The sequence below is a fragment of the Polychytrium aggregatum genome, assembly GCF_025602895.1.
Source record: "Polychytrium aggregatum strain JEL109 chromosome Unknown BJ171scaffold_37, whole genome shotgun sequence".
NCBI classification, from domain to species: Eukaryota; Fungi; Chytridiomycota; class Chytridiomycetes; order Polychytriales; genus Polychytrium; species Polychytrium aggregatum.
Window position 1 is genome coordinate 86622 of NW_026516239.1, and position 20645 is coordinate 107266.

Sequence of the window (20645 nt, forward strand, 5' to 3'; positions counted from 1 at the left end):
TCCAGTTCGAGGTATCCAGGCCGCTCAACCTACATATCCTCCGGTGCATCGAGCAGGATCTTCCCGTCCCCGTCATCTCCAAGTCCACCCCTGCTTTCATCCGCCAATGCTTCACGATTGTCGAGGCCGGTGCCCTCTCGCCGACCGGGGACAATGAGAAATACAACGAGCATCTGGTCGCTTCCTTTCGCGACTACCAGACCACTCGGCACGCAGACCTGCCTCCGGCCCTCGTCTGCCTGATGGTGCTCACAGTCAGCTTCTCACCCTGGCTGTCAATGCCTATGCTACCAACTGCACCACCCACCTCGACCTGGCCTACTGGCGACTCCTTCGCCGCTTCTGCGCTGCCGTCTTCCCAGCCAACAAGCGTAAGCACGAAGCCATCGAGGCCTGTCTCGAGCTCTTCGAGAAACCAGGGCAGACTCCACCCAAGGCCGATCTCGAGTTCCTCTATCCAGACTTTGGCCACGTCCTGGACGAGTTTCGGTACAGCAACGACCAGGACCGCTTCCGGGCCCTCCATCGCCTCTCACACCATGTGAGAATCCTCGCCCGGGACAAGATGGTCGACGATGTCCACAAGTGGATCGACTGTGACATGCCCGCCCTCCGAGTCACCGAGCTGCAGCGCCAGGCCAAGCTGGACGAGCTCACTGCCCGAGGCATTCCCTCCGACGACAAGAGGTTCACCACGGCCAAGTCTGAGCTCGGCACCACCAAGTCCAAGATCAACAAGCTGGCCGCCAGGATCAACTGGGCGCTCAAGCAGCTCGCTCTCGACACTCCTCCGGCCGTGTGCACGATGGTTCCTCTATGCACTGCCACGGCCAAGTATGTCAAGATTGACACGGTCACTCTCTGGCAACTCCTTGACACCGAACATCGTCTTAGACTCACCAGGGACAAGCTCAAGGATGAAGGCAAGGACGGTGTCAACAACCAGGATCGTCTCTGGCGCAGTTGCTTCAAGCTGCGTAGTTCCCTCTTCCAAGAGCGAGACGTGAACAAGAAGCTGTTCAACTACGAGATCAGCACCGATGGCATTGGATGCACCATCGGCCTCGTCAAGTTTCTGCCTCGAACCGATCACACCGAGACCATCGAGCCTCCTCCGACTGCCGAGCAGCGCATCCAGGCCCACATCGGCGACCCAGACCCCGACAAGACCACTTGGATTGGCATCGATCCTGGAGTCGGCTCCATCTTCACGGCGGTCATCCAAGCACCGGGCCACCGAGACGAGGTGGTCTCGTTCTCCAATGGCCACTACCAGCACATGTGTGGCCATACGTCCAACACCAAGTGGCACAATATCATGAAGTATCGACTCAGCATCGAGACCTGGATGTCGACCACTCCCTCGCCCAAGGTGTCGTCCTCGGAGGCTTTCAAGGTCCATCTCACCCATGTCCTGCGACCGGAGCTGCGAGTGCAGCTCGACTTCCACCTTGGCAAGAAGGCCCGTCACCATCGATTCACAGGCCACAAGAGGCGCCAAGTGGCCGTCGACAGGATGTGCAAGGCCGTCCTGAAGCACGCCCCGATACGGACCGATGTGGTGATCGCCTTTGGCAATGCGTCATGGCGACAGGGCAAGGGCTATGCATCCAGCCCTCGGAGGCAGCGGTTTGCTCGGTACTTTGAGCAATTCGAGCACCACCGACGCCGTCCCAATCACCATCATGGAAGCGTCAAGGTGGCCTCGACGAACGAGTTCAACACCTCACAGGTGTGCTCCAAGTGCCTGGAGCCAGTTCGGTTGGAAGGACTCGATGCGCCCAGTGTTGCGAATTCCCACTTTGTCAGGAGCTGCAAGAATCCCAGCTGCCGGACAGTGTGGAATCGCGACGTCAATGCGGCGCGCAACATGATCGCAGTCTGCAAGTCGATTGTGGAGATTGGAGAGCGACCGGCGGTCTTCACTCGGAGGCTGCCAAAGTGATCTGTTTTATTTCTTGTGGCTTTGCTTGACGCAAGCACAGCACATACTACATGTTCATGGAAACGGCTATATTGTCCCGTTTTTTTCTGAATAAAGTGTACTTCCAGTCCGCTCCCCTCGCCTCTCACGCTCCGCGGCGATTCGGCTCAGGGTCGAATCCACGACTTGGAGGCAGCCCGGCTCAGCTTGCCACCCATGACAGTCTTTCGCTTTCCTGCTCCCCCCCCCCGCCACAGCGATCGAATCGCAAAATTGCGCATTGGAAGCAAACATGGGCCGAGAGCCACCACCCACACACTAGACCACCCTGTTTTGACTGGGCGATGGAGCAACGGCCCCACAGCACACGCGGCCGGTTCATGTGGGCGGCTGGTCTGTCGACGGACGCGAAGAGAGATGGCGCCTCGACTGAGGCGGGAGCCCAAGGCCGATCAAGAGTGAGTCAGGGTCGTGACGGTGAGTCAAGCAGGGACAGCCAAGGGGGGGGGGGCAGCCACAAATGACCCAACCCGTCACTCGAAGGAAGGTACATGGAGACGATGTCGCTCCGGCAAGACTTGCTTGGGCTGGCGGCGGTGCCGAAGCATCATTCCGTTCGTTGGACATGGAGAGACCTTGTGCTTTTTTTTTCCTCGCAAACCCAATCCGATGCTTTGGATGTGGCGTCCGCACTCTGAGCCGGCTGGTTGCCCGCACCAAGCGGACGCAGCAGGGATACGGGTTGGCAGCATGGACTTGGTGGACCGGTGGAGACTGGCGAAGCGTACGAATCAATGGGTGGCTCAGGGACGGAGGCAACGATGGCAGCACCAGCAGTACCAGCAGCAGCATGGGCAGCAGCAACGGCAGCAGCAGCTTGCATCCCAGGGCAGCCAGAGTCGTCCCAGGCCCAGTTGGAAGGCGTCAGCAGGGAACGCTGGGAAAGACCCGTCCCCAGGAGACGCGGGTTGATGGACGGGCGCGTGCGGGTGGTGGCGCTGTGCAACCGCCGCGGAGGGCGGCGTGGGGTGCTCCAGAATTGCGATTGGCGCAGGGCCGGCCGCCGCAAGTTTGCGAGGCGGCAGAGGCTCGGCTTGTGGCCCGGCGTGTGGCCCGCGAAGGACAAGGACGCTGCTGGCAAGAGGGACAGGCCGGGACGGCGGTGCGACGCAAAGAGGCAAGGGCCTCGCCACTGGGACTGTGCCGGACCCGCGACGCGCGTACGCGGCTGTGGCGCTCAGCAACTGTACGGCTGTGTGCGAGCCGAGCGCGCTGTATGACAACAAGGACCCACCGCATGTGCCTCGGGTGCGGCTTGACGCGCGGCGTCGGCCTTATTCTGCCGCGGTGGCCGCGCTTGTGCAACCGATGCTCGCGCCGCATACTCTTGCTGTGCCAGCACAGGTAGCCCACAGCACAACAACGCAACGGACCCAGTCGTTACTCGTAACCGCAACGCAGCAGCACCGACTATCTGCGATGTGCCTGCGATGCGTCTGCCAGAGAGCAATCTCGGGCACTAGCGTATCCACCGGCCTTGGTTGGGCGGCGATGAGTGCCGTCCTCCTGCATCCACCCAACAGCCACCCATCCATCCAGCCATCCACTCACGCGTACAGTCAGCGACACTGGGCTCCGCAGCCGCCCTCACAGGAAAAACGATGGCATCCTTGTGGCCCCCCACTCCTTTCTCATTTGGGAGGCGGTTCCGCGGCCAGCCGTTCATGCAGGCGCCTCGCTTTCACCCTTCCCCCCGTGCGGTTTCCGAGCGCTGGCTATAAAGCGCCGGCCTGGCTCCAGATTGCTGACCATCGTCCCTCCCGATCCTCGCGCCGTCGCTTTCCAGAGACGCTGCTGCCCGCCGCGATGAAGTCAAGCACTCTTCTCGGGGCCATTGCCCTCGTCCCTGCCGTCTGGGCCCAGTGTGCCATCGGTAAGTGCCCCATCCGTCCCATAGGACCCCCAGCGGGTCCAGCCGGAAGCTGTGCCCTGGGGCATGAGCGGCATTGCTAGTCAATAGGAACGGACAATATCTCGCCATGGTCTAACGAATCCATGCACATTTTCTCCCTCCCCGACCGCATGAATCGCTCTCCCAGACGCCGCAACCCGTATCGACTGTGGAAGTAAGTCAATGATCGATATTCTTCATGGAAATGCCTGCCATGGTGCCATCCATGTGCTTCCACCACAGCTGTCTGACTGCTGCTCCTCTGCTCTAGATGCCACCACCACCCAGGCCTCCTGCACGGCTACCGGCTGCTGCTGGAACCCGCTTCCAGCTGGCCAGGCGGGCCCGGCGTAAGTCTCGATCGTCGCATGCGAGCCCCTGCCGCTATAAGGCTGGCTGATCAACGATTCGCCCTATAACGCGACTGCATCTCGACATCCAGGTGCTTCTACTCCACCACCCAGCTCACCAACCCTGCCGGATGCCCCGCCGGCGGACAGGCCGCTGCCAACCGCATCGATTGCGGTGCCCCAGGTCAGTGTCGTGAGCAAATGAGGCTGCGACGTTGCTGAAGTTGCAACGAGCAATGGCGTGGGATTGAATGCTCGCTGTTGCCGGACCTGCAAAGAAAGGCCATGTGCCGCTGCTAACCCTTCGGTCCGTCGATTTCCATTGTTTCAGGCATGAACCAGGGCCAGTGCATCCAAAAGGGATGCTGCTGGAACCCTCTCGCCACTGGTGTCGCCGGCCCCTGGTGAGTGAGCGCCTATCTCGTAGCGATTGCCATCTGGATGCAGTGATGCAATGATGCAAATCAAGTCGTGCGGAACACGCTTGATTTTGAGACCCGACATCCAAGGGCATTTGATGAACGGCAGTCCTTACATGTCCTCCTTGCGTATACGCTCCCCCACACCAGGTGCTACACCGTCCCCTCCCCGGTTGTCAACCGACCAGCTGCTTGCCCCGCCACCCCTATGAGTAAGTGACTGCAGCCAACCCAGGCTTGTGTATCATCAGCTCAACCGAGCTTCATTCCGCCATTCAAACGAATGGAATGCACTATTTTTTTTGACAATCCCCTCACCATCTCGTTCTGTAGCCGGAACCCTCCGCGTGGACTGTGGCAATGCTAGTAAGTAGCAGGACCATTGGCTTTCATACCGTCACCAGAGGACAGAGGATGCTTCGATATATGAGGTGACTTACGACATTGTTGCCGGCTTTGCCATCTACAGACAGCACTCAGAACAGCTGCTACGCCTCCGGCTGCTGCTGGGACACTCTTCCTGCTGGACAGACCGGCCCCAAGTAAGAATCGAGAGTGACTATTCCCGCCCCACCGATCGCTTCTGTTCATCGCTTGTCATCAGTTATTCACCCTCATGCCTTTGCTCTCACCCCTTTCGCCATCAGCTGCTACCAGGCCAACACTGTCCAACGCCCCGCTGCCTGCCCTGCCACTCCTCGCGATCCCACCCTTCGCACCAACTGCGGAAATGCTACCACCACCCCTGCTTCGTGCGCTGCCCTTGGCTGCTGCTGGGATACAATCCCCGCTGGCACCGCCGGCCCGAACTGCTATACCGCCACGGCGCCTCGCCCGGCTGCATGCCCCGCCACCCCTCGCCCGGCTACCCTCCGTGTGGACTGCGGCAACGCCAACACCACTCCGGACTCTTGCGCTGCCCTTGGCTGCTGCTGGGATCCCCTCCCTGCTGGCACTGCCGGCCCCTATTGCTACAGTGCAGCCACTCCTCGCCCTCCCACCTGCCCCTTGACTCCCCTTGCCCCGGCCTATCGATTCGACTGTGGTAATGCTACTTCCACCCCCGACTCCTGTGCTGCCTCCGGCTGCTGCTGGGACACTCTCCCCGCTGGACAAGTTGGCCCCAAGTAAGTGTCGATTCCGAAACGACGAAGTGCAAATGCATGGCAGGGCCGACCAGAATTGGCATAGGCAATCACGGAAACTAACACGACTCTATCCACAGCTGCTACAACGCTCCCAACTACTGCCCCGTCAAGCCTACCCCCGGCAACCAGCGCATCGACTGTGGCAACGCTACCACTACCCAAGCCCAGTGCGTCACCAGCGGATGCTGCTGGAGCCCTCTTGGTCCCACCGACATTCCCGGCCCGACATGCTACAAGTTCCTGTCGCCCGTTGACACCGGTTGCCCTGTCACCCCTGTTCCCAAGTGGTACCGCATCGACTGTGGTGATGCCTCGACCACTGCGCTTGGATGTGTTCAAACTAACTGCTGCTGGGATATCACCGCCCTTGGCACTGGACCCAACTGCTACACCAAGCAATCCGGTCTCCCGGCCTCTCCTCCTCCTCCGATCCCGACTCCTCCTCCTCAAGACCCCAACACCGGCAACTACTCGGTTCTGTACATTGGCGCCACCGTCCCGATCCATCTGTACGTTGCCCCCGTCAGCAACAAGGTCATCCTCCTTGAGCGTATCTTTGGTGGCGTGTTGAATACCACTCACTCCTGTAAGTAACTTGTTACACCAAGCACCTCCGGAATTGTTACGATGATCACTGTATCTTCCCAACACAATACTGATTCCCCATCTTTCACAGATGAGCTCGATGTCACCACCGCGACCGAGCGCCCGCTCCACGTCATCACCGACATTTTCTGCTCCGCCGGTGTCATTCTCCCTGTTCCGGCCGCAACCCTGATCAATACCGGTGGCTGGTCCGATGTTGCCCTCTACGGTGTCCGTGCCTTCAACCCCTGTGGCTCCAACGGTGTCTCGGGCACTTGCGACTGGGTCGAGAACAACCAAATCTCCAAGCTCCAGGTTCCTCGCTGGTACCCTACTTCGATCACTCTGTCGAACGGACAGCTTGTTGTGATGGGAGGTTTGACGGCCCAGAACGTTGCCGGCGGTCTCAACCAGCCGACTTACGAGTTCCTGCCTCCCAACGGCCCTCACAACGGTCTCCGCACCATGCAGCTCCTTGTTGATGTAAGTGTTATCTCGTAGACCCAAGCCTTCTCGATTCCTAATGACTTTTTCGCTGACAACCTTGCCATTCCATTTCATGCAGACCAACACCTTCAACCTGTACCCGATCGCCAATGTTATGCCCGACGGCAAGGTCATGGTCAGCGCTCGTGATCAACACCAGCTCTTTGACCAGGACTTCAACCTCCTTTCGGCCCTCCCCAACAGCCCCCGCGAAGTCGTTCCCAACGGCGGTCGCACCTACCCGATGACCGGCATGCACGCCCTGCTCCCTCTCGATCCCGCCAACAACTACGCCGCCAAGTACCTTGTCTGCGGTGGTGGCTCGGACTTCCCCAAGACCTCGCCGGCCCTCAGTTCGTGCACCACCCTCGACTACAACTCGCAGAGCTGGTCCGCCCTTGAGACGATGCCGATTCCCCGTGTCATGGGAGACATGGTCACGCTTGCTGACGGCACTGTTCTGATGGTGAGTTGCGATTGGCATCGGTACTCAGGAGCAGACAGTGATTGCTCACCGATGACACCTGCCCTCACTCACACTCACTCACTCACTCACTCACTCACTCACTCACTCACTCACTCACTCACTCGCTCGCTCTCTTACCTCTCCCCAGATCAACGGTGCTCAGCAGGGATCTGCTGGCTTCAACCTGTCGCAGATCTGCGCGTCCACGGCCCTCCACTACGATCCCACCAAGGCTTTCGGCCAGCGCATCACCGTTGGCGGCACCACCAAGCTGTGCCGTCTCTACCACGCCCTTGCTGTCCTCCTTCCCGACGCTCGTGTCCTGATTGCTGGCTCGACCCCGAACACCGACTCGAACGGTGTCCCGCCCTATGTCACCTATCCCGCCGAGAAGACTGTCGAGATCTACACCCCGGCTTACATCAACAAGGCTCCCCGTCCCGTCATCTCGCCCTTCGCCAACACCTTCCGCATCTGGAAGTACAACACCAAGTATTCGTTCGCTTCCACTCTTCCCTCTGGCAACGCCAAAACTCTCAAGGTTTCCCTCGTTCAGGATCAGTTCGTCACCCACTCTGTGCATATGGGTCAGCGCTATGTCTATCTCACGGCCACTTATGCCAACGGCGTTGTGACGATCACCACCCCTCCCAACTCGTTCGTCCTTCCTCCTGGCTGGTACATGATCTTTGTGCTCGACAACGGTGTCCCGTCTGTTGCCGAGTGGGTCCTGGTCGGCAACGAGGTCATCGATCCCTCTGTCACCGCCTGGGTCGCTGCTCTTGACCCCAGCAACAATATTCCCCTCTAAAGGATTATGTCGCGCTTATATCGAATCCGATTGCCTCACTACCTTGGCTTGATGGACTTCTTTCACCTCCGCCGTTCTCGCTTCGCACTTTCGGTCTTAACTATGCCATTTGTCGCCCAGCTATGTGCGTCCCCCCCTGCGAATTTACTATTCCCCCTTATATTTCTATGACTATCGCTTGTCTTTGGTCACTTAGTTGTGGCCTTGCTTTCACAGCTAATCAACGTTGCCTAGAATACATTATCTACTAGCAAATCCGCCAAACAGGGTGATAGTCGTCCTCCATTCCGATCAGAATGCAAGAATCAAATTTGGGTCGGTACGAAATGCGCACATCGCACTCCCGGATGCGTCCCGAGGCCATCGTCCTTTCCGGTTTGCTGGTTCTGGAGCTGTCCTTGCATCCCAAAACAGGGCTTCGAATTGCGGCGGCTGCTCCCCTCTTGACTTGCTCTGGTGGCTGCAATCACCACATCGGTTGTGTGGACATCACAACATGCCCTGCACGCGTTCCTCTGGCGCTAGCCGGCATGGGGGTTTCGCTCCAATGGAGCCATCGCTCGGCGGGTGGTCTTCCTCGCTGGTCCTGCGTCCGTTGCTCGGCAACCCGTCTCTCTCGCACAAGCCTGAACCGAGTGGCTCATCTGGCATCGATCCAGGAAGGGTGGTCGCCATGTGGGCGTTTGGGTGGCCAGGTTGCTCATTGCAATCCTGTGGCGGCAGCCCTTCATTTGGCAGGCGTGCTGGCGGCTGGCGGTTCTCCTGGCTGCTCTTTTCCTTTCTTTTCTTCCCCCGCCGCCGCCGCACCACGCAGCCGCGGCCCAGTCGCGGGGTGGTGGGGAAGGACGTTGGTGTGCGGTATTTGTGCGGCTGGTGGATGCGGGCGCTTTCGGGCTCTGTTTACTGTGGCGTCCTGTCCAGGCCATTTTGGTTGCGTTTCGGCCTTGCCGCTGCCTGGCCCAAAGGGGCCGCCTTGTGCTTCTGTGCATCCGTTGTGCCGCGGTCGTTACGCCGCCCAGCTGTCCACGCGCGCCACTGCAGGCTGGCACAAGGTGCCTCATGCCCTTGTTGCCCGATACCGTGTCTGCGCGGTTGCCCAGCTGGCCACACGGCTGGCCACACGGCTGACCCAGTGGGTTGTGCCCGGGTCGGTGGATGCTGGTGTGGCGGGGGCTTGTTCGGAGCAAGGCTGTGTGTCTTTGTGTGTCTTGAGCAGAATCATGTGTCTGCAACTGGCTGCGCGGTGCCGGTGCTGTGTCCATACACCTCTGCGTGTCGCGGGATCGGGCAGCCCCACGATCGCCGGTGGACATACTTGGGCGTGTTTGCACCAGCTTGTGGCTGTTGCATCGGCCTGGGGATATCTGCAGCGATTTGCACCCGCTGGCATCGACGCACACTTGCTGCCCAATCTTACCGCCCACACTCGTCTGCTTGCCGCCCTATCCAGCCCGCCTCGCCGCCCCCTTGAAGGGCTCTGTCGCCATGTCCCTGCTGTGACCCAGTCCTCCCGCTGGCCGTCATGCCCCAATCCTTTCATCGTCGCCTGCGCCGTGCAACCTCGAGGATCGCACAAGCAGCGCAAGCTGCCCCTTCCCCAGCAGCCTTGTCTTCGGCTCGATGTCCCTCCCTTGCTGGCAGCCGACGCGCCCGTCCGGTGGACTGGCTCCCGTTCCTCCTTGTGCGCCCGTAATAAGGCACGGCGGGTTCGTCTATCGCGTTGCTCGTCCTGTCCTTATTCTGGTCTCGCTGTGGGAGCCTGGCGATGTTGTCGAGCGTGCTCCGCCTGGCCGCTGTGGCGTTGCCTTCGGAAAGATCCATTTTTCAGGATGCCTTGGAGCACGGCCGGCTATATATTCCCACGGCCGCCAGCCCGCTCCAACGGCCATCGTCCGCTCTGCTCCTGATCGCTTCGTTGCCATGGTCAACAGTCTCATCGGCATCAAGCCGCTCCTGCTCGGAGCGCTGTGCGTTGCTCCGCTCGCCCTCGCCAGCCCTTACAAGTGTGTGGCCTCCCCCAACGCCTGCCAGGCTGCCGGTAATGATGTCGCTGGGCTGTCAAAGCTGTCGCTGCTTCATGCGAGCCCACAAACCTAACAGTCGTTTCCCCGCCTGCTTGTCACCCAGATGCTGCTCCCCGTGTTGATTGTGGAAGTAAGTGCAAGTCGATTCGATTGCAAGTCTCATTTGACGACTGTGTTTGGCCCTGAAGTCCGCGCGCCTGCCACCCATCCTGCACCAAACGACTCTCTCTCAGCTGCCACGAGCACTCACCCTGTGGTATCGAATGCCGTTCCCTCGTTTTGGCAGATGTCACCACCACCGTCGACGAGTGTGTCGCTTCTGGCTGCTGCTGGGGCACCCCTCCTGCCAATCAGCCCAACGGCCCCTAGTAAGTCTGCCACGATCCTGGTCCAAGCGTTTCCGTCAGCCGTGGGATCATGGTTCCTCCCTTACTGACACACGCTTTATTCCCCAGCTGCTTCTTCTCCTCGGTCCAGCTCCTGAACCCTGCCGCCTGTCCGGCCACTCCAATCGACGCTTCCGACCGAACCGACTGCGGGTACTTTGGTAAGCGGCGACCTTTGCTAAAGAGGAATCTCAAACACCAGTCGCTCCAAGTCCGTGGTCGACTTGACGCACACCGAGCTCCAGCCGACATAATCGTGCGTCACCGTGACTAACGAGGATCATCAACTGTCACAGGTATCAACCAAGGCCAGTGTGTTCAAAAGGGCTGCTGCTGGGCTCCCCTGAGCAACAACGCTACCGGACCCTGGTGAGTTACTGTGGCAGCCCTGTCATTTGACGTCATGTCCTGACCGCGGAATGAGGGTGCACAAACAACGATCCAACGAGAACCACGAAAAATGTGCGCATTATACCACATACAATCCTTGGACGATGAAGCTGGAAATTGACGCAACGTATTCGATCCATTGCCATCAACAGGTGCTACGCTCCCTCTGCATCCTCCTCGACGGTTGTCTCCAGCGTCGTTGCCTCGGCGACCTCTGGTTCCGTTGCTGCCTCGGCTACCAGTGCCAGTGCCAGTGCCAGTGCTAGTGCTAGTGCTAGTGCTAGTGCTAGTGCCAGTGCCAGTGCCAGTGCCAGTGCCAGTGCCAGTGCCAGTGCTAGTGCTAGTGCTAGTGCCAGTGCCAGTGCTAGTGCTAGTGCCTCAGCTTCCGACTCGGCCTCTGCATCGGCTTCGGCATCGGCTTCCGATTCAGCCTCCGTATCTGCATCTGCATCGGCCTCTGCATCGGCTTCCGCCTCGGTCACTCCCTCCAACACCCAGTCGTCCGCCTCCAGTCCCAGCTCCAGCAGCCTTCCTGATCTCGGTGCCGCTGTTGCTTGCCCTACCACTCCCCTTGCCGGTGGTCTTCGTGTCGACTGTGGCAACACCACCACCACCCCGGCTTCGTGTACCGCTTCCGGATGTTGCTGGAGCCCCCTGCCCGCCGGCACGGCTGGCCCCAACTGCTACTTCCCTGCGGCCATCCAACGTCCTGCTGCTTGCCCTGCCACTCCTCGTGTTGCCAACCTTCGTGTCGACTGTGGAAACACCAACACCACTTCCACCTCCTGTGCTGCCTCGGGCTGCTGCTGGGACCCGCTTCCCGCTGGCACTGCTGGCCCGAACTGCTATACCACTGCCCCTGCGCGACCTGCCGCTTGCCCGGCCACTCCTCTCACGGCTACTGGTCGAACAGACTGCGGCAATGTTAACACTACTCCGGACTCTTGCGCTGCCTCGGGCTGCTGTTGGGATCCCCTCCCTGCCGGCACTGCTGGCCCGAACTGTTACTATGCTCCCAACACACCCATTCGCCCAGCTGCATGCCCTGCCACCCCTCGCCCTGCTGCCCTTCGCATTGATTGCGGCAACGCCAACACCACTTCCACTTCCTGTGCTGCCTCGGGCTGCTGCTGGGATTCCCTCCCTGCTGGCACTGCTGGCCCCTATTGTTACACCACAGCCACCCCTCGCCCTCCCACCTGCCCCTTGACCCCGCTCACTCCGGCCTATCGATTCGACTGTGGTAATGCCACTACTACTCCCGATTCATGCGCTGCCTCTGGCTGCTGCTGGGACCCACTCCCAGCTGGACAGGCTGGACCTTATTGTTACAACGCTCCCAACTACTGCCCCGTCAAGCCTACCCCCGGCAACCAGCGCATCGACTGTGGCAACGCTACCACTACCCAAGCCCAGTGCGTCACCAGCGGATGCTGCTGGAGCCCTCTTGGTCCCACCGACATTCCCGGCCCGACATGCTACAAGTTCCTGTCGCCCGTTGACACCGGTTGCCCCGCCACCCCTGTTGCCAAGTGGTACCGCATCGACTGTGGTGATGCCTCGACCACCCCTCTTGGATGTATCGACAGCGGCTGCTGCTGGGATACCACCGCCCTTGGTACTGGACCCAACTGCTACACCAAGCAATCCGGTCTCCCGGCCTCTCCTCCTCCTCCGATCCCGACTCCTCCTCCTCAAGACCCCAACACCGGCAACTACTCGGTTCTGTACATTGGCGCCACCGTCCCGATCCATCTGTACGTTGCCCCCGTCAGCAACAAGGTCATCCTCCTTGAGCGTATCTTTGGTGGCGTGTTGAATACCACTCACTCCTGTAAGTAACTTGTTACACCAAGCACCTCCGGAATTGTTACGATGATCACTGTATCTTCCCAACACAATACTGATTCCCCATCTTTCACAGATGAGCTCGATGTCACCACCGCGACCGAGCGCCCGCTCCACGTCATCACCGACATTTTCTGCTCCGCCGGTGTCATTCTCCCTGTTCCGGCCGCAACCCTGATCAATACCGGTGGCTGGTCCGATGTTGCCCTCTACGGTGTCCGTGCCTTCAACCCCTGTGGCTCCAACGGTGTCTCGGGCACTTGCGACTGGGTCGAGAACAACCAAATCTCCAAGCTCCAGGTTCCTCGCTGGTACCCCGCCTCGATCACTCTGTCGAACGGACAGCTTGTTGTGATGGGAGGTTTGACGGCCCAGAACGTTGCCGGCGGTGTCAACCAACCGACCTATGAGTTCCTGCCTCCCAACGGCCCTCACAACGGTCTCCGCACCATGCAGCTCCTTGTTGATGTAAGTGTGACCAGGAGCCAACTCTTTCAATCGGGTTCTTGATGGTTGACAAGTGCTGGTTTCGAAATGCTAGGTCATGAAAGAACTTTGCCACGTTCACAATCAGCTCTGAGTCTAAATCTTATAACATCTCTCGGTTCTACCTCGCTCATATGCAGACCAACACCTTCAACTTGTACCCCAACGCCCATATCATGCCCGACGGCAAGGTCATGGTTAGTGTCAGGGACGAGCACCAGCTCTTTGACCAGGACTTCAACCTCCTTTCGGCCCTCCCCAACAGCCCCCGCGAAGTCGTTCCCAACGGCGGTCGCACCTACCCGATGACCGGCATGCACGCCCTGCTCCCTCTCGATCCCGCCAACAACTACGCCGCCAAGTACCTTGTCTGCGGTGGTGGCTCGGACTTCCCCAAGACCTCGCCGGCCCTCAGTTCGTGCACCACCCTCGACTACAACTCGCAGAGCTGGTCCGCCCTTGAGACGATGCCGATTCCCCGTGTCATGGGAGACATGGTCACGCTTGCTGACGGCACTGTTCTGATGGTGAGTTGCGATTGGCATCGGTACTCAGGAGCAGACAGTGATTGCTCACCGATGACACCTGCCCTCACTCGCTCACTCACTCACTCACTCACTCACTCACTCACTCACTCGCTTCTCATTCCCCAGATCAACGGTGCCCAGCAGGGATCTGCTGGCTTCAACCTGTCGCAGATCTGCGCGTCCACGGCCCTCCACTACGATCCCACCAAGGCTTTCGGCCAGCGCATCACCGTTGGCGGCACCACCAAGCTGTGCCGTCTCTACCACGCCCTTGCTGTCCTCCTTCCCGACGCTCGTGTCCTGATTGCTGGCTCGACCCCGAACACCGACTCGAACGGTGTCCCGCCCTATGTCACCTATCCCGCCGAGAAGACTGTCGAGATCTACACCCCGGCTTACATCAACAAGGCTCCCCGTCCCGTCATCTCGCCCTTCACCAGCGACTCCCGCATCTGGAAGTACAACACCCAGTACTCGTTCGCTTCCACTCTTCCCTCCGGTAACACCGGTACATTCCGTGTTTCCCTCGTTCAGGATCAATTCGTCACCCACTCGAACCACATGGGTCAGCGCTATGTCTATCTCACGGCCACTTATGCCAACGGCGTTGTGACGATCACCACCCCTCCCAACTCGTTCGTCCTTCCTCCTGGCTGGTACATGATCTTTGTGCTCGACAACGGTGTCCCGTCTGTTGCCGAGTGGGTCCTGGTCGGCAACGAGGTCATCGATCCCTCTGTCACCGCCTGGGTCGCTGGTCTGGATCCCAGCAACAACATCCCCCTCTAAGCGCTTGCCGTTTCATGATCCGAAGACGCGGGCTCTGCCATGTTCCATTCTTTTGCCCGGCGGCTGTTCGCATCCCATTCCCTTTCTCACAACTGTCCCATGGACTTGTCCGCCTGCTTTACCGCACTTGATTGACAGTCGTATCTATGCCGACGTTCCTTGCCTTCTCTCCCCTTTTCCTCGCTGTCACCGGATGGACATACTCCTTGCCTGGGTCCAGCGTCTATGACAATACTCCTGTTGTTGTGTCTCAATCTATCTTGATATGCTTAGCAAAGACTATGTCACTAAAGTTAGAAACTTTCGATGGTGTCTTCCTTCTCTTCGATCGCGTCAATACAACTTGTTCAGAACACAACTTGACAATGATGGTCCCCCTCGGCAGGATCGGGATCGAGATCAGAATCGTGCACACCGATCAACTTGCCTTCAGCACGCAGCGGATTCAGTCACATCTGCCAGCTGCTACGCAATCGTCATTCTCAGTTTGCCTGAACAGACTGTATTCACCCAATTCTTGCCGACATCCCCTGCTCACCTTGCTTTCCAGCGGTCCAGCCCAACTGCCCAACCGCCTCCCCTTTGTGACTCCCCTGCTCCAGTCCATCCACCATTGATGCTGTCGGAGCTCGTCGTGCCATTCGAACGAAGCATGTCTTGATCTCTCGGCAGCAGCGACGGTGTACATGCAACCCATGCAGGCCATTCCCTCTGTCGGCGGTGCTCCCAATACTCGCCCGTTAACCGCCAATACTCCTCCCTGGTCAGAGGGTCCCAGTCCCGCACAAACCACCGGGGGATCCACCAGGACTCGCCAACATCGGCGACGCCTTTGCTTGTTCGAGAGCCAGCGGCGGCAACAGCACCGTACTGCTCATAGTCGCTGATGAGGCGCTTGCGGTTCTGTCGTTGACACTGCTCCAGCCGAGTCTTTTCGTGCTCGGCCAGGTCCCAGTCACCAATCTCCATGGCGCGCTGGTCGCTGCGGAGCCGAGAGTCGGTCGGTGGCAGAAACTCACCGAGCTCCCCGGGCAGATCGTTCAGGGATATCCCAAAGGGAGTAAAGTAAAAGTTGGCCGGGCTGCGGTCGGCGGTGCTGTTCCGCTGCCTCCAAATCGTCAGTGGTCGTGGAGCCGCTTGATGAACCAGAGGACGCCACGATGCCGACGCCGACACCGACATCGACGATGATGATGTAGTGGCTGAAGAGAAACTGGATGGGAATCCAAATCTGCTGCAGGGATGCGCCCGAATCTCTTGGGTGGTGTCGCCCTCGATCGTCCAGAGCTTCTGCCCATCTGAGCTGTAAACTGCCCCGGAAAGCGCCCCGCTGCTGGCCCCTCGCAGAGGACCCGTGCGATCATTGAGCCAACCCGAGACTTGCGTGGGCTTCATGGTGACCCGGAGCTCGTCGCCTGTTCGCCAGTTGCGGACGACCATGTCGCCGTTGAACACGATGCTCAGCTTGCCAACGAGCAGGTTCTGGACAGTCAGCTTGACCTTCTTCCAGGTGTATCGCTCGGACCCAACACAGCGCATCTGGCCTGTCTCGGGGCTCTACTCAAAGCACGGCAGCGAGACATGGGTTGTGCCGAGCTGATGGATGTCGATGTGCTTTCCCCAGAACTGGCTCTGGACATGGCCCTCCGACCAGAGCGTATAGTAGGGCGATTCGCAGCACGATGCGCTAACAGGCTGGAGCGCAGGAAACAGAAGATACCAGGGTCAGAAACAGCGGGAGAAGCTCTTTGGCTGTACCTGCTTTCTTTTGTCACAGCTGCTGCTTCTGTCGTCACAACTGCTGCTTCTGTCATCACAACTACTGCGATTGAAGCCCGAGCCGTCCGCATAGAGTCTCGCTGGGCCCACCAACAATCCAAGCTTGGATACAAACCGGATGGTGGCAGACTTGTTCGGTCAGAAACCGGAACTCCCGCTCTCGGTCGACAAACTCAAAGGTCTCGCCCAGCAGCGGGTTGAAGGGCTTGAGCGGCTTGGGCCCTCGGCTGGCGGTGCTGGAGTAGTTGGAGTAGCAGCTCATCGCAAAGGCGCCGACAAAGAGCAACCTGGCAATGCTTGCATCCCTGCCCTGGAGTCGAGTCAGGCTCTCGATATCCAGCCCATCGTAGCTCTCCTGGACGGCTTGCAAGGCTTTCCGGGCATGCGAGCCCTTCGCCGGCAGACATCCGCGGCCGATGTGCGAGGCCAAGGTCAGCAGTTCGGCATACTCCATTTCTTCGCAGTTGCGCTGCAGGCCGCTCAGTGGCTCGTTGAAGCAAACTGGGATGGTGATCCGGGTCAGATCCTTGCCAATGGCGGACTTGAGCAGCGTCCAGAGCGAAGGACTGGGCCGGGGCTCGTCATAGAGTCGATGGATGGAGTTGCGCAGGTGCTCGGGATAGCCCGCCGACGAAGCCTGCAGATCCGACGATGGGAGCGTCTGGGCCGATGTGTGGCTCTCGCCGGTGCTAGTGCTGTTTGAGATTGCGGGACTGGACGAGTCGAGGATGGATGAGTCGAGGATGGATGAGTCGAGGATGGATGAGTCGAGGATGGATGAATCGAGGATGGCCATCGATCACAAAACTTGATTGAGCACACAGTCGAATGAGCAAGTGAGCGTATTGGTTCAGAAATGAGGTGCGAGGAAACCCGGGCGGGCGATGAGGTCAGGGTGGCGGATCTTGTCGGGATATGGGCCTCGGCACTGAGAGATCCGCTGGCCAGACGGTCAGACGGTCAGGACCAAGGGCTGCCGGGGGTGGAAGCCGACGGAACGTGGGGATGGGGCCTGTCCGAGCCGAAGGAAGTGGTCCTGTGGGAAGCGTATGGGAGCATGGGCAAGTCCGAGAGGGAGGTCTCAGGGATATTTGCGGGGCATCGGACAAGACAGACCAGCGGCATGGTGCGAAATCAGTGTATCGTACCATGCCGCACGGATCCGGGCGGTAAAATGATATGCGGCTGTTGGGGAAATCGGGCGTCTCTCCTGGGTCTGGAAGTCATGAATGCCCATTCGGTGTCAACAAGGCCGAGCACCAACCACTCGTTGCAAAAGCCGCCCATGAGTGTCGACTAGATGAAATGCTCGTTGAAGTAACCGTATATTGACATGCCGGACAACAGCCCCTGTGCTCGGCGACAGAGCGAGCCGGTGCCAAAGAACAAAAGCCGTCCCACTGGCACAATCACAAGAACCCTGACTCCTCGATCTCATCCTGGAGATCCGAGTGCGACTGCGAGGAGGCTGCAGGCGGCCCCCATGTCGAAGCGCCGTTGCCTGGACCAGGTCGGGCATATGCGTTGGTGGGCTGACGGCCGCCTGGGACTCGAAGGCTCTTAGCCAGCCGAGCGACCTGGAATGCAAACGGCCCGAGAGGGGTGAGTCAAAGGGAGCGATGCAGCTGCGGCAGGAAGGCAGTTGGGCAGGAATCATCATCGCTTGGAGCTACGGGATAGCAAGGATCAATCGACCAGCAGCACGATAGTGCGTGTTTGCAAAGTCAGTCCGCGGATGCTCACATCGTTGTCCAGGAAAGTGATGACCATCCTCTGCAGAGCCTTGGACAGGAGCTCGTCGTCGCCTGCATCGAATGCCTGGAGCATGTCCGTCGCTGCCTCGTTTTCTTCGGAAGGAGAGAATCCACCGAGTCTTTGGGAAGCAAACACAGAGGGGGACGATGGATCGTTGGCGTCGAGAAGCACGGAGCTGGATCGTTGGCGTCGGGAAGCATGGAGCTGGATCGCTGGCGTCGAGAGGCACAGAGCTGGATCCTCTGAAGGATTGTCGGGCAAGCAAAGGGCACTCTGACGTCGTCCGCCTCGAAAGAGCATCGGGGAGGTGGGGGATTTTGCACTTACTCGCAGGCCGAGTTGAATCGTTTGGTGGCCTCGACCTCATCGCCCATCGCAAGGGCAATGATGATCGTTGCCAGACTTTGCTTGCAAAAGCCTGGGCGGTTGTTGAGTTTGGCAAATCCCTCAGCAAGCTTCTGCGAGAGGATGAGAGCCTTGTCGAGTCTGCAGAGAAGGGGATGGTTCCATGTCAGTGCTGAATTGTAGGTACGACGCTTGCTGCGAGGCATCGAGTTGATGGTGCCCGCACATCGAGCACAATGCAGCAGCAGAACATTGCAATCCCGACCTCTGTAGCCGGATGCATGTTGCGATGGCCCGGCGGAAGGTCTCGGCGCCCGTGCGAATGCGATCTTCGTTTTCGTAGACGGCGCACGACTCAAAGTAGAGCTCGATGCATTGGTTGGGATCCAGAGATTCGAGTGCCCTGGACGCCCAAGGGGGACAGCAGTTGCAGTTGCAGAGATCGAGGGTCAATATCGCAGGACCGACAAAGGGAATGCCGACTCTCCGCTACCTCCCGTCCGATAGCACCCCTGCTCGATGAGGATTGGAGCAGCCGAGAAACCCACTTGGCAGCCTTTTCCAGCGATTCAGCCGCACGGTCGGGCGAGTTGTTGGCCGAGAGAAAGTCGGCCGTCTGGCGATAGAGCTGGGCAGCCAGCGCATACTGGCGAGTGTTCTGAACCGCAATCGTGGCGGCACCCTCATACTGCTTTGCGGCGAGTGCGAATCTGGTTGCCAAAGGGAAGGGCCGCAGGGCAGAGGCCGCGAAGCAGATGCGTTAATTGGATGTCTGCGAGTATAGAAATTGGCTGATCGATCGATCGAGAACGCGCACGGTCGAGATCATCCGATGCGAGAACAGGGGGGCTGGGTGAGCAAGGCGAGGAGTCGATCCGATTCTTCCAGATGAGACAGGAAGACCCATGTAGAAGTCGTCCCCCCCCCATGGTATCGGCAACGCCCTCGCCGTTCATCGCAATCAACGGTCAATACGCACGAGTCCAGATGGCGATAGGCGTCACCGGCTTTCTGGAATGCATCGATGGCCTGCTCGTTTGCCTTGGCAATCTTGAAGCAGGTCGCTGGAGCAGAGAGTGGAAGAAGGAAGGAGTGAGCAATCCAGCAGCCGCCCAGATTCCAGGGGTCACGGACAGAGCAATGAGCCTGATACTCGGGGAGAAGCTCAGGCCGGTGTCAAATGCGCCGATGCTGGCAGCAAGATGCCGTTAAGCGAAGCCACATTCACCTGCTCGCTCGTAGCTATTCGCAGCGGTGTCCCAGTCCGGGGTTCGCTTTCCAAAGAATGACTTGGAGTTCTCGCTGAAGACGACATGAGAGTGTCAGGATCGGGGTGCAGGCGAGCTGCGGAAGCGACTCGGATCCAGGTGGATGCGGTGCGGGAATGGGGAACTCATCGTACGCCTTCTGGCCGACAGCCATAAGGTCCATGCCCTCCTTGATCTTGTGGCTCGAGGCCATTATAGCTCGTAGGGGGGGGGAGCGAGAGGGCGGTGGTGGAGGAGATGGAGGCGAAGGAATGCCAAAGGGCAGACGCCAAGATGTCCGTGCTTTGACCCAGGGTCTGCCATGCCAAGCAACCGGCGCTCCATCGACACGCAGAATGACATTGCATGCTCCTCTCCTCAGTCACCGGCGGATCTGTGGAATGGTTGCTGCAGTCCCGCAGCACCAGATGAGCACCAGATGGACGTGAGGTCGGCAGCGCTCAAGTCCCGACCACACAACCACCGCGGCCTCTTCGCTGGAGCTGGAGCTGGAGCTGGAGCTGGAGCTGGAGCTGGAGCTGGAGCAGTTCAGTTGCGACATCGCTTGCGCTGCTTGTTCCGCAATGCATGTTCGTCTCCGCCCAGTCTCGGGCAAGACAGGGCAACCCGCCCTGGGCGATCGCCTTTCCTCCAGCTCTGTGGCGGAGGCATCGAAGCCCAAGCCGGACGCCTCTTTTTTCGCATTTGCCGTGGAGCCGACCGTGGTGGGGGGTGCTTCTGCATTCCATGGACAAACGCCGCCCCTTTCTTCTCCAGACGACGAAGCCAGCCGACGTGGGGGGAAGGAGGCGGTCGCTGGGGGTGGATTGCACGAAGGCTGGTGATCGAACAGGTCTGGCGACTGAGCGGGTCTGGCGATTAAGCGGGTCTGGCCGTCGACTGAGTTGCAGGGATAGCCCCGATCGCGG

General features: G+C 59.4%; 6 protein-coding genes across 6 annotated transcripts; 3 read left to right on the forward strand and 3 right to left on the reverse strand.

Moving 5' to 3' along the window:
• Window positions 1-2096: 2096 nt before the first annotated feature.
• BJ171DRAFT_198713 (uncharacterized protein) lies at window positions 2097-2838 on the reverse strand. Its single transcript, XM_053106244.1, has one exon. The coding sequence runs from the start codon at window positions 2774-2776 to the stop codon at window positions 2303-2305; it is 474 nt and encodes a 157-aa protein (XP_052963766.1). The 5' UTR covers window positions 2777-2838; the 3' UTR covers window positions 2097-2302.
• A 739-nt stretch (window positions 2839-3577) lies between these two features.
• On the forward strand, window positions 3578-8403 carry BJ171DRAFT_601487 (glyoxal oxidase N-terminus-domain-containing protein). The gene is made up of 13 exons (XM_053115091.1): window positions 3578-3857; window positions 4024-4050; window positions 4147-4225; window positions 4318-4409; window positions 4557-4629; window positions 4795-4856; window positions 4978-5010; window positions 5114-5186; window positions 5292-5771; window positions 5870-6378; window positions 6469-6860; window positions 6943-7329; window positions 7478-8403. Exons 1-13 carry the CDS (start codon window positions 3791-3793, stop codon window positions 8138-8140), a joined length of 2937 nt encoding a protein of 978 aa, XP_052963767.1. The 5' UTR covers window positions 3578-3790; the 3' UTR covers window positions 8141-8403.
• A 1657-nt stretch (window positions 8404-10060) lies between these two features.
• BJ171DRAFT_477232 (uncharacterized protein) lies at window positions 10061-10923 on the forward strand (the record flags this gene model as incomplete). Its single annotated transcript, XM_053108868.1, has 5 exons — window positions 10061-10178; window positions 10268-10294; window positions 10451-10532; window positions 10620-10711; window positions 10847-10923. 5 exons carry the CDS (start codon window positions 10061-10063, stop codon window positions 10921-10923), a joined length of 396 nt encoding a protein of 131 aa, XP_052963768.1.
• A 1263-nt stretch (window positions 10924-12186) lies between these two features.
• BJ171DRAFT_570162 (glyoxal oxidase N-terminus-domain-containing protein) lies at window positions 12187-14590 on the forward strand (the record flags this gene model as incomplete). Its single annotated transcript, XM_053113616.1, has 5 exons — window positions 12187-12267; window positions 12300-12774; window positions 12865-13256; window positions 13415-13801; window positions 13928-14590. The coding sequence occupies 5 exons, from the start codon at window positions 12187-12189 to the stop codon at window positions 14588-14590; spliced, it is 1998 nt and encodes a 665-aa protein (XP_052963769.1).
• A 534-nt stretch (window positions 14591-15124) lies between these two features.
• BJ171DRAFT_462001 (Oxysterol-binding protein-domain-containing protein) lies at window positions 15125-17165 on the reverse strand (the record flags this gene model as incomplete). Its single annotated transcript, XM_053108499.1, is given in 5 exon segments — window positions 15125-15400; window positions 15452-16145; window positions 16161-16285; window positions 16485-16719; window positions 16819-17165. The coding sequence occupies 5 exon segments, from the start codon at window positions 17163-17165 to the stop codon at window positions 15125-15127; spliced, it is 1677 nt and encodes a 558-aa protein (XP_052963770.1).
• A 511-nt stretch (window positions 17166-17676) lies between these two features.
• BJ171DRAFT_517093 (uncharacterized protein) lies at window positions 17677-20236 on the reverse strand. The gene is made up of 8 exons (XM_053112085.1): window positions 19872-20236; window positions 19698-19771; window positions 19449-19533; window positions 19018-19179; window positions 18735-18872; window positions 18452-18610; window positions 18113-18242; window positions 17677-17946 (listed from the first exon to the last, which is right to left on the reverse strand). The coding sequence occupies exons 1-8, from the start codon at window positions 19928-19930 to the stop codon at window positions 17779-17781; spliced, it is 975 nt and encodes a 324-aa protein (XP_052963771.1). The 5' UTR covers window positions 19931-20236; the 3' UTR covers window positions 17677-17778.
• Window positions 20237-20645: the final 409 nt, after the last annotated feature.

Excerpts from the sequence above, each read along its gene's own strand:
- BJ171DRAFT_517093 (XM_053112085.1), bottom strand. The coding sequence starts at position 19,930 with ATGGCCTCGAGCCACAAGATCAAGGAGGGCATGGACCTTATGGCTGTC. Across the intron at positions 19,180-19,448 it reads GCCTATCGCCATCTGGACTC|ATTCGCACTCGCCGCAAAGC; the intron begins GTGCGTATTGAC and ends TTTGGCAACCAG. Across the intron at positions 18,873-19,017 it reads TCGCTGGAAAAGGCTGCCAA|GGCACTCGAATCTCTGGATC; the intron begins GTGGGTTTCTCG and ends TTGGGCGTCCAG.
- BJ171DRAFT_601487 (XM_053115091.1), top strand. The coding sequence starts at position 3,791 with ATGAAGTCAAGCACTCTTCTCGGGGCCATTGCCCTCGTCCCTGCCGTC. Across the intron at positions 3,858-4,023 it reads CTGGGCCCAGTGTGCCATCG|ACGCCGCAACCCGTATCGAC; the intron begins GTAAGTGCCCCA and ends TCGCTCTCCCAG. Across the intron at positions 4,857-4,977 it reads TTGCCCCGCCACCCCTATGA|CCGGAACCCTCCGCGTGGAC; the intron begins GTAAGTGACTGC and ends CTCGTTCTGTAG.
- BJ171DRAFT_198713 (XM_053106244.1), bottom strand. The coding sequence starts at position 2,776 with ATGCTGCTGCTGGTACTGCTGGTGCTGCCATCGTTGCCTCCGTCCCTG.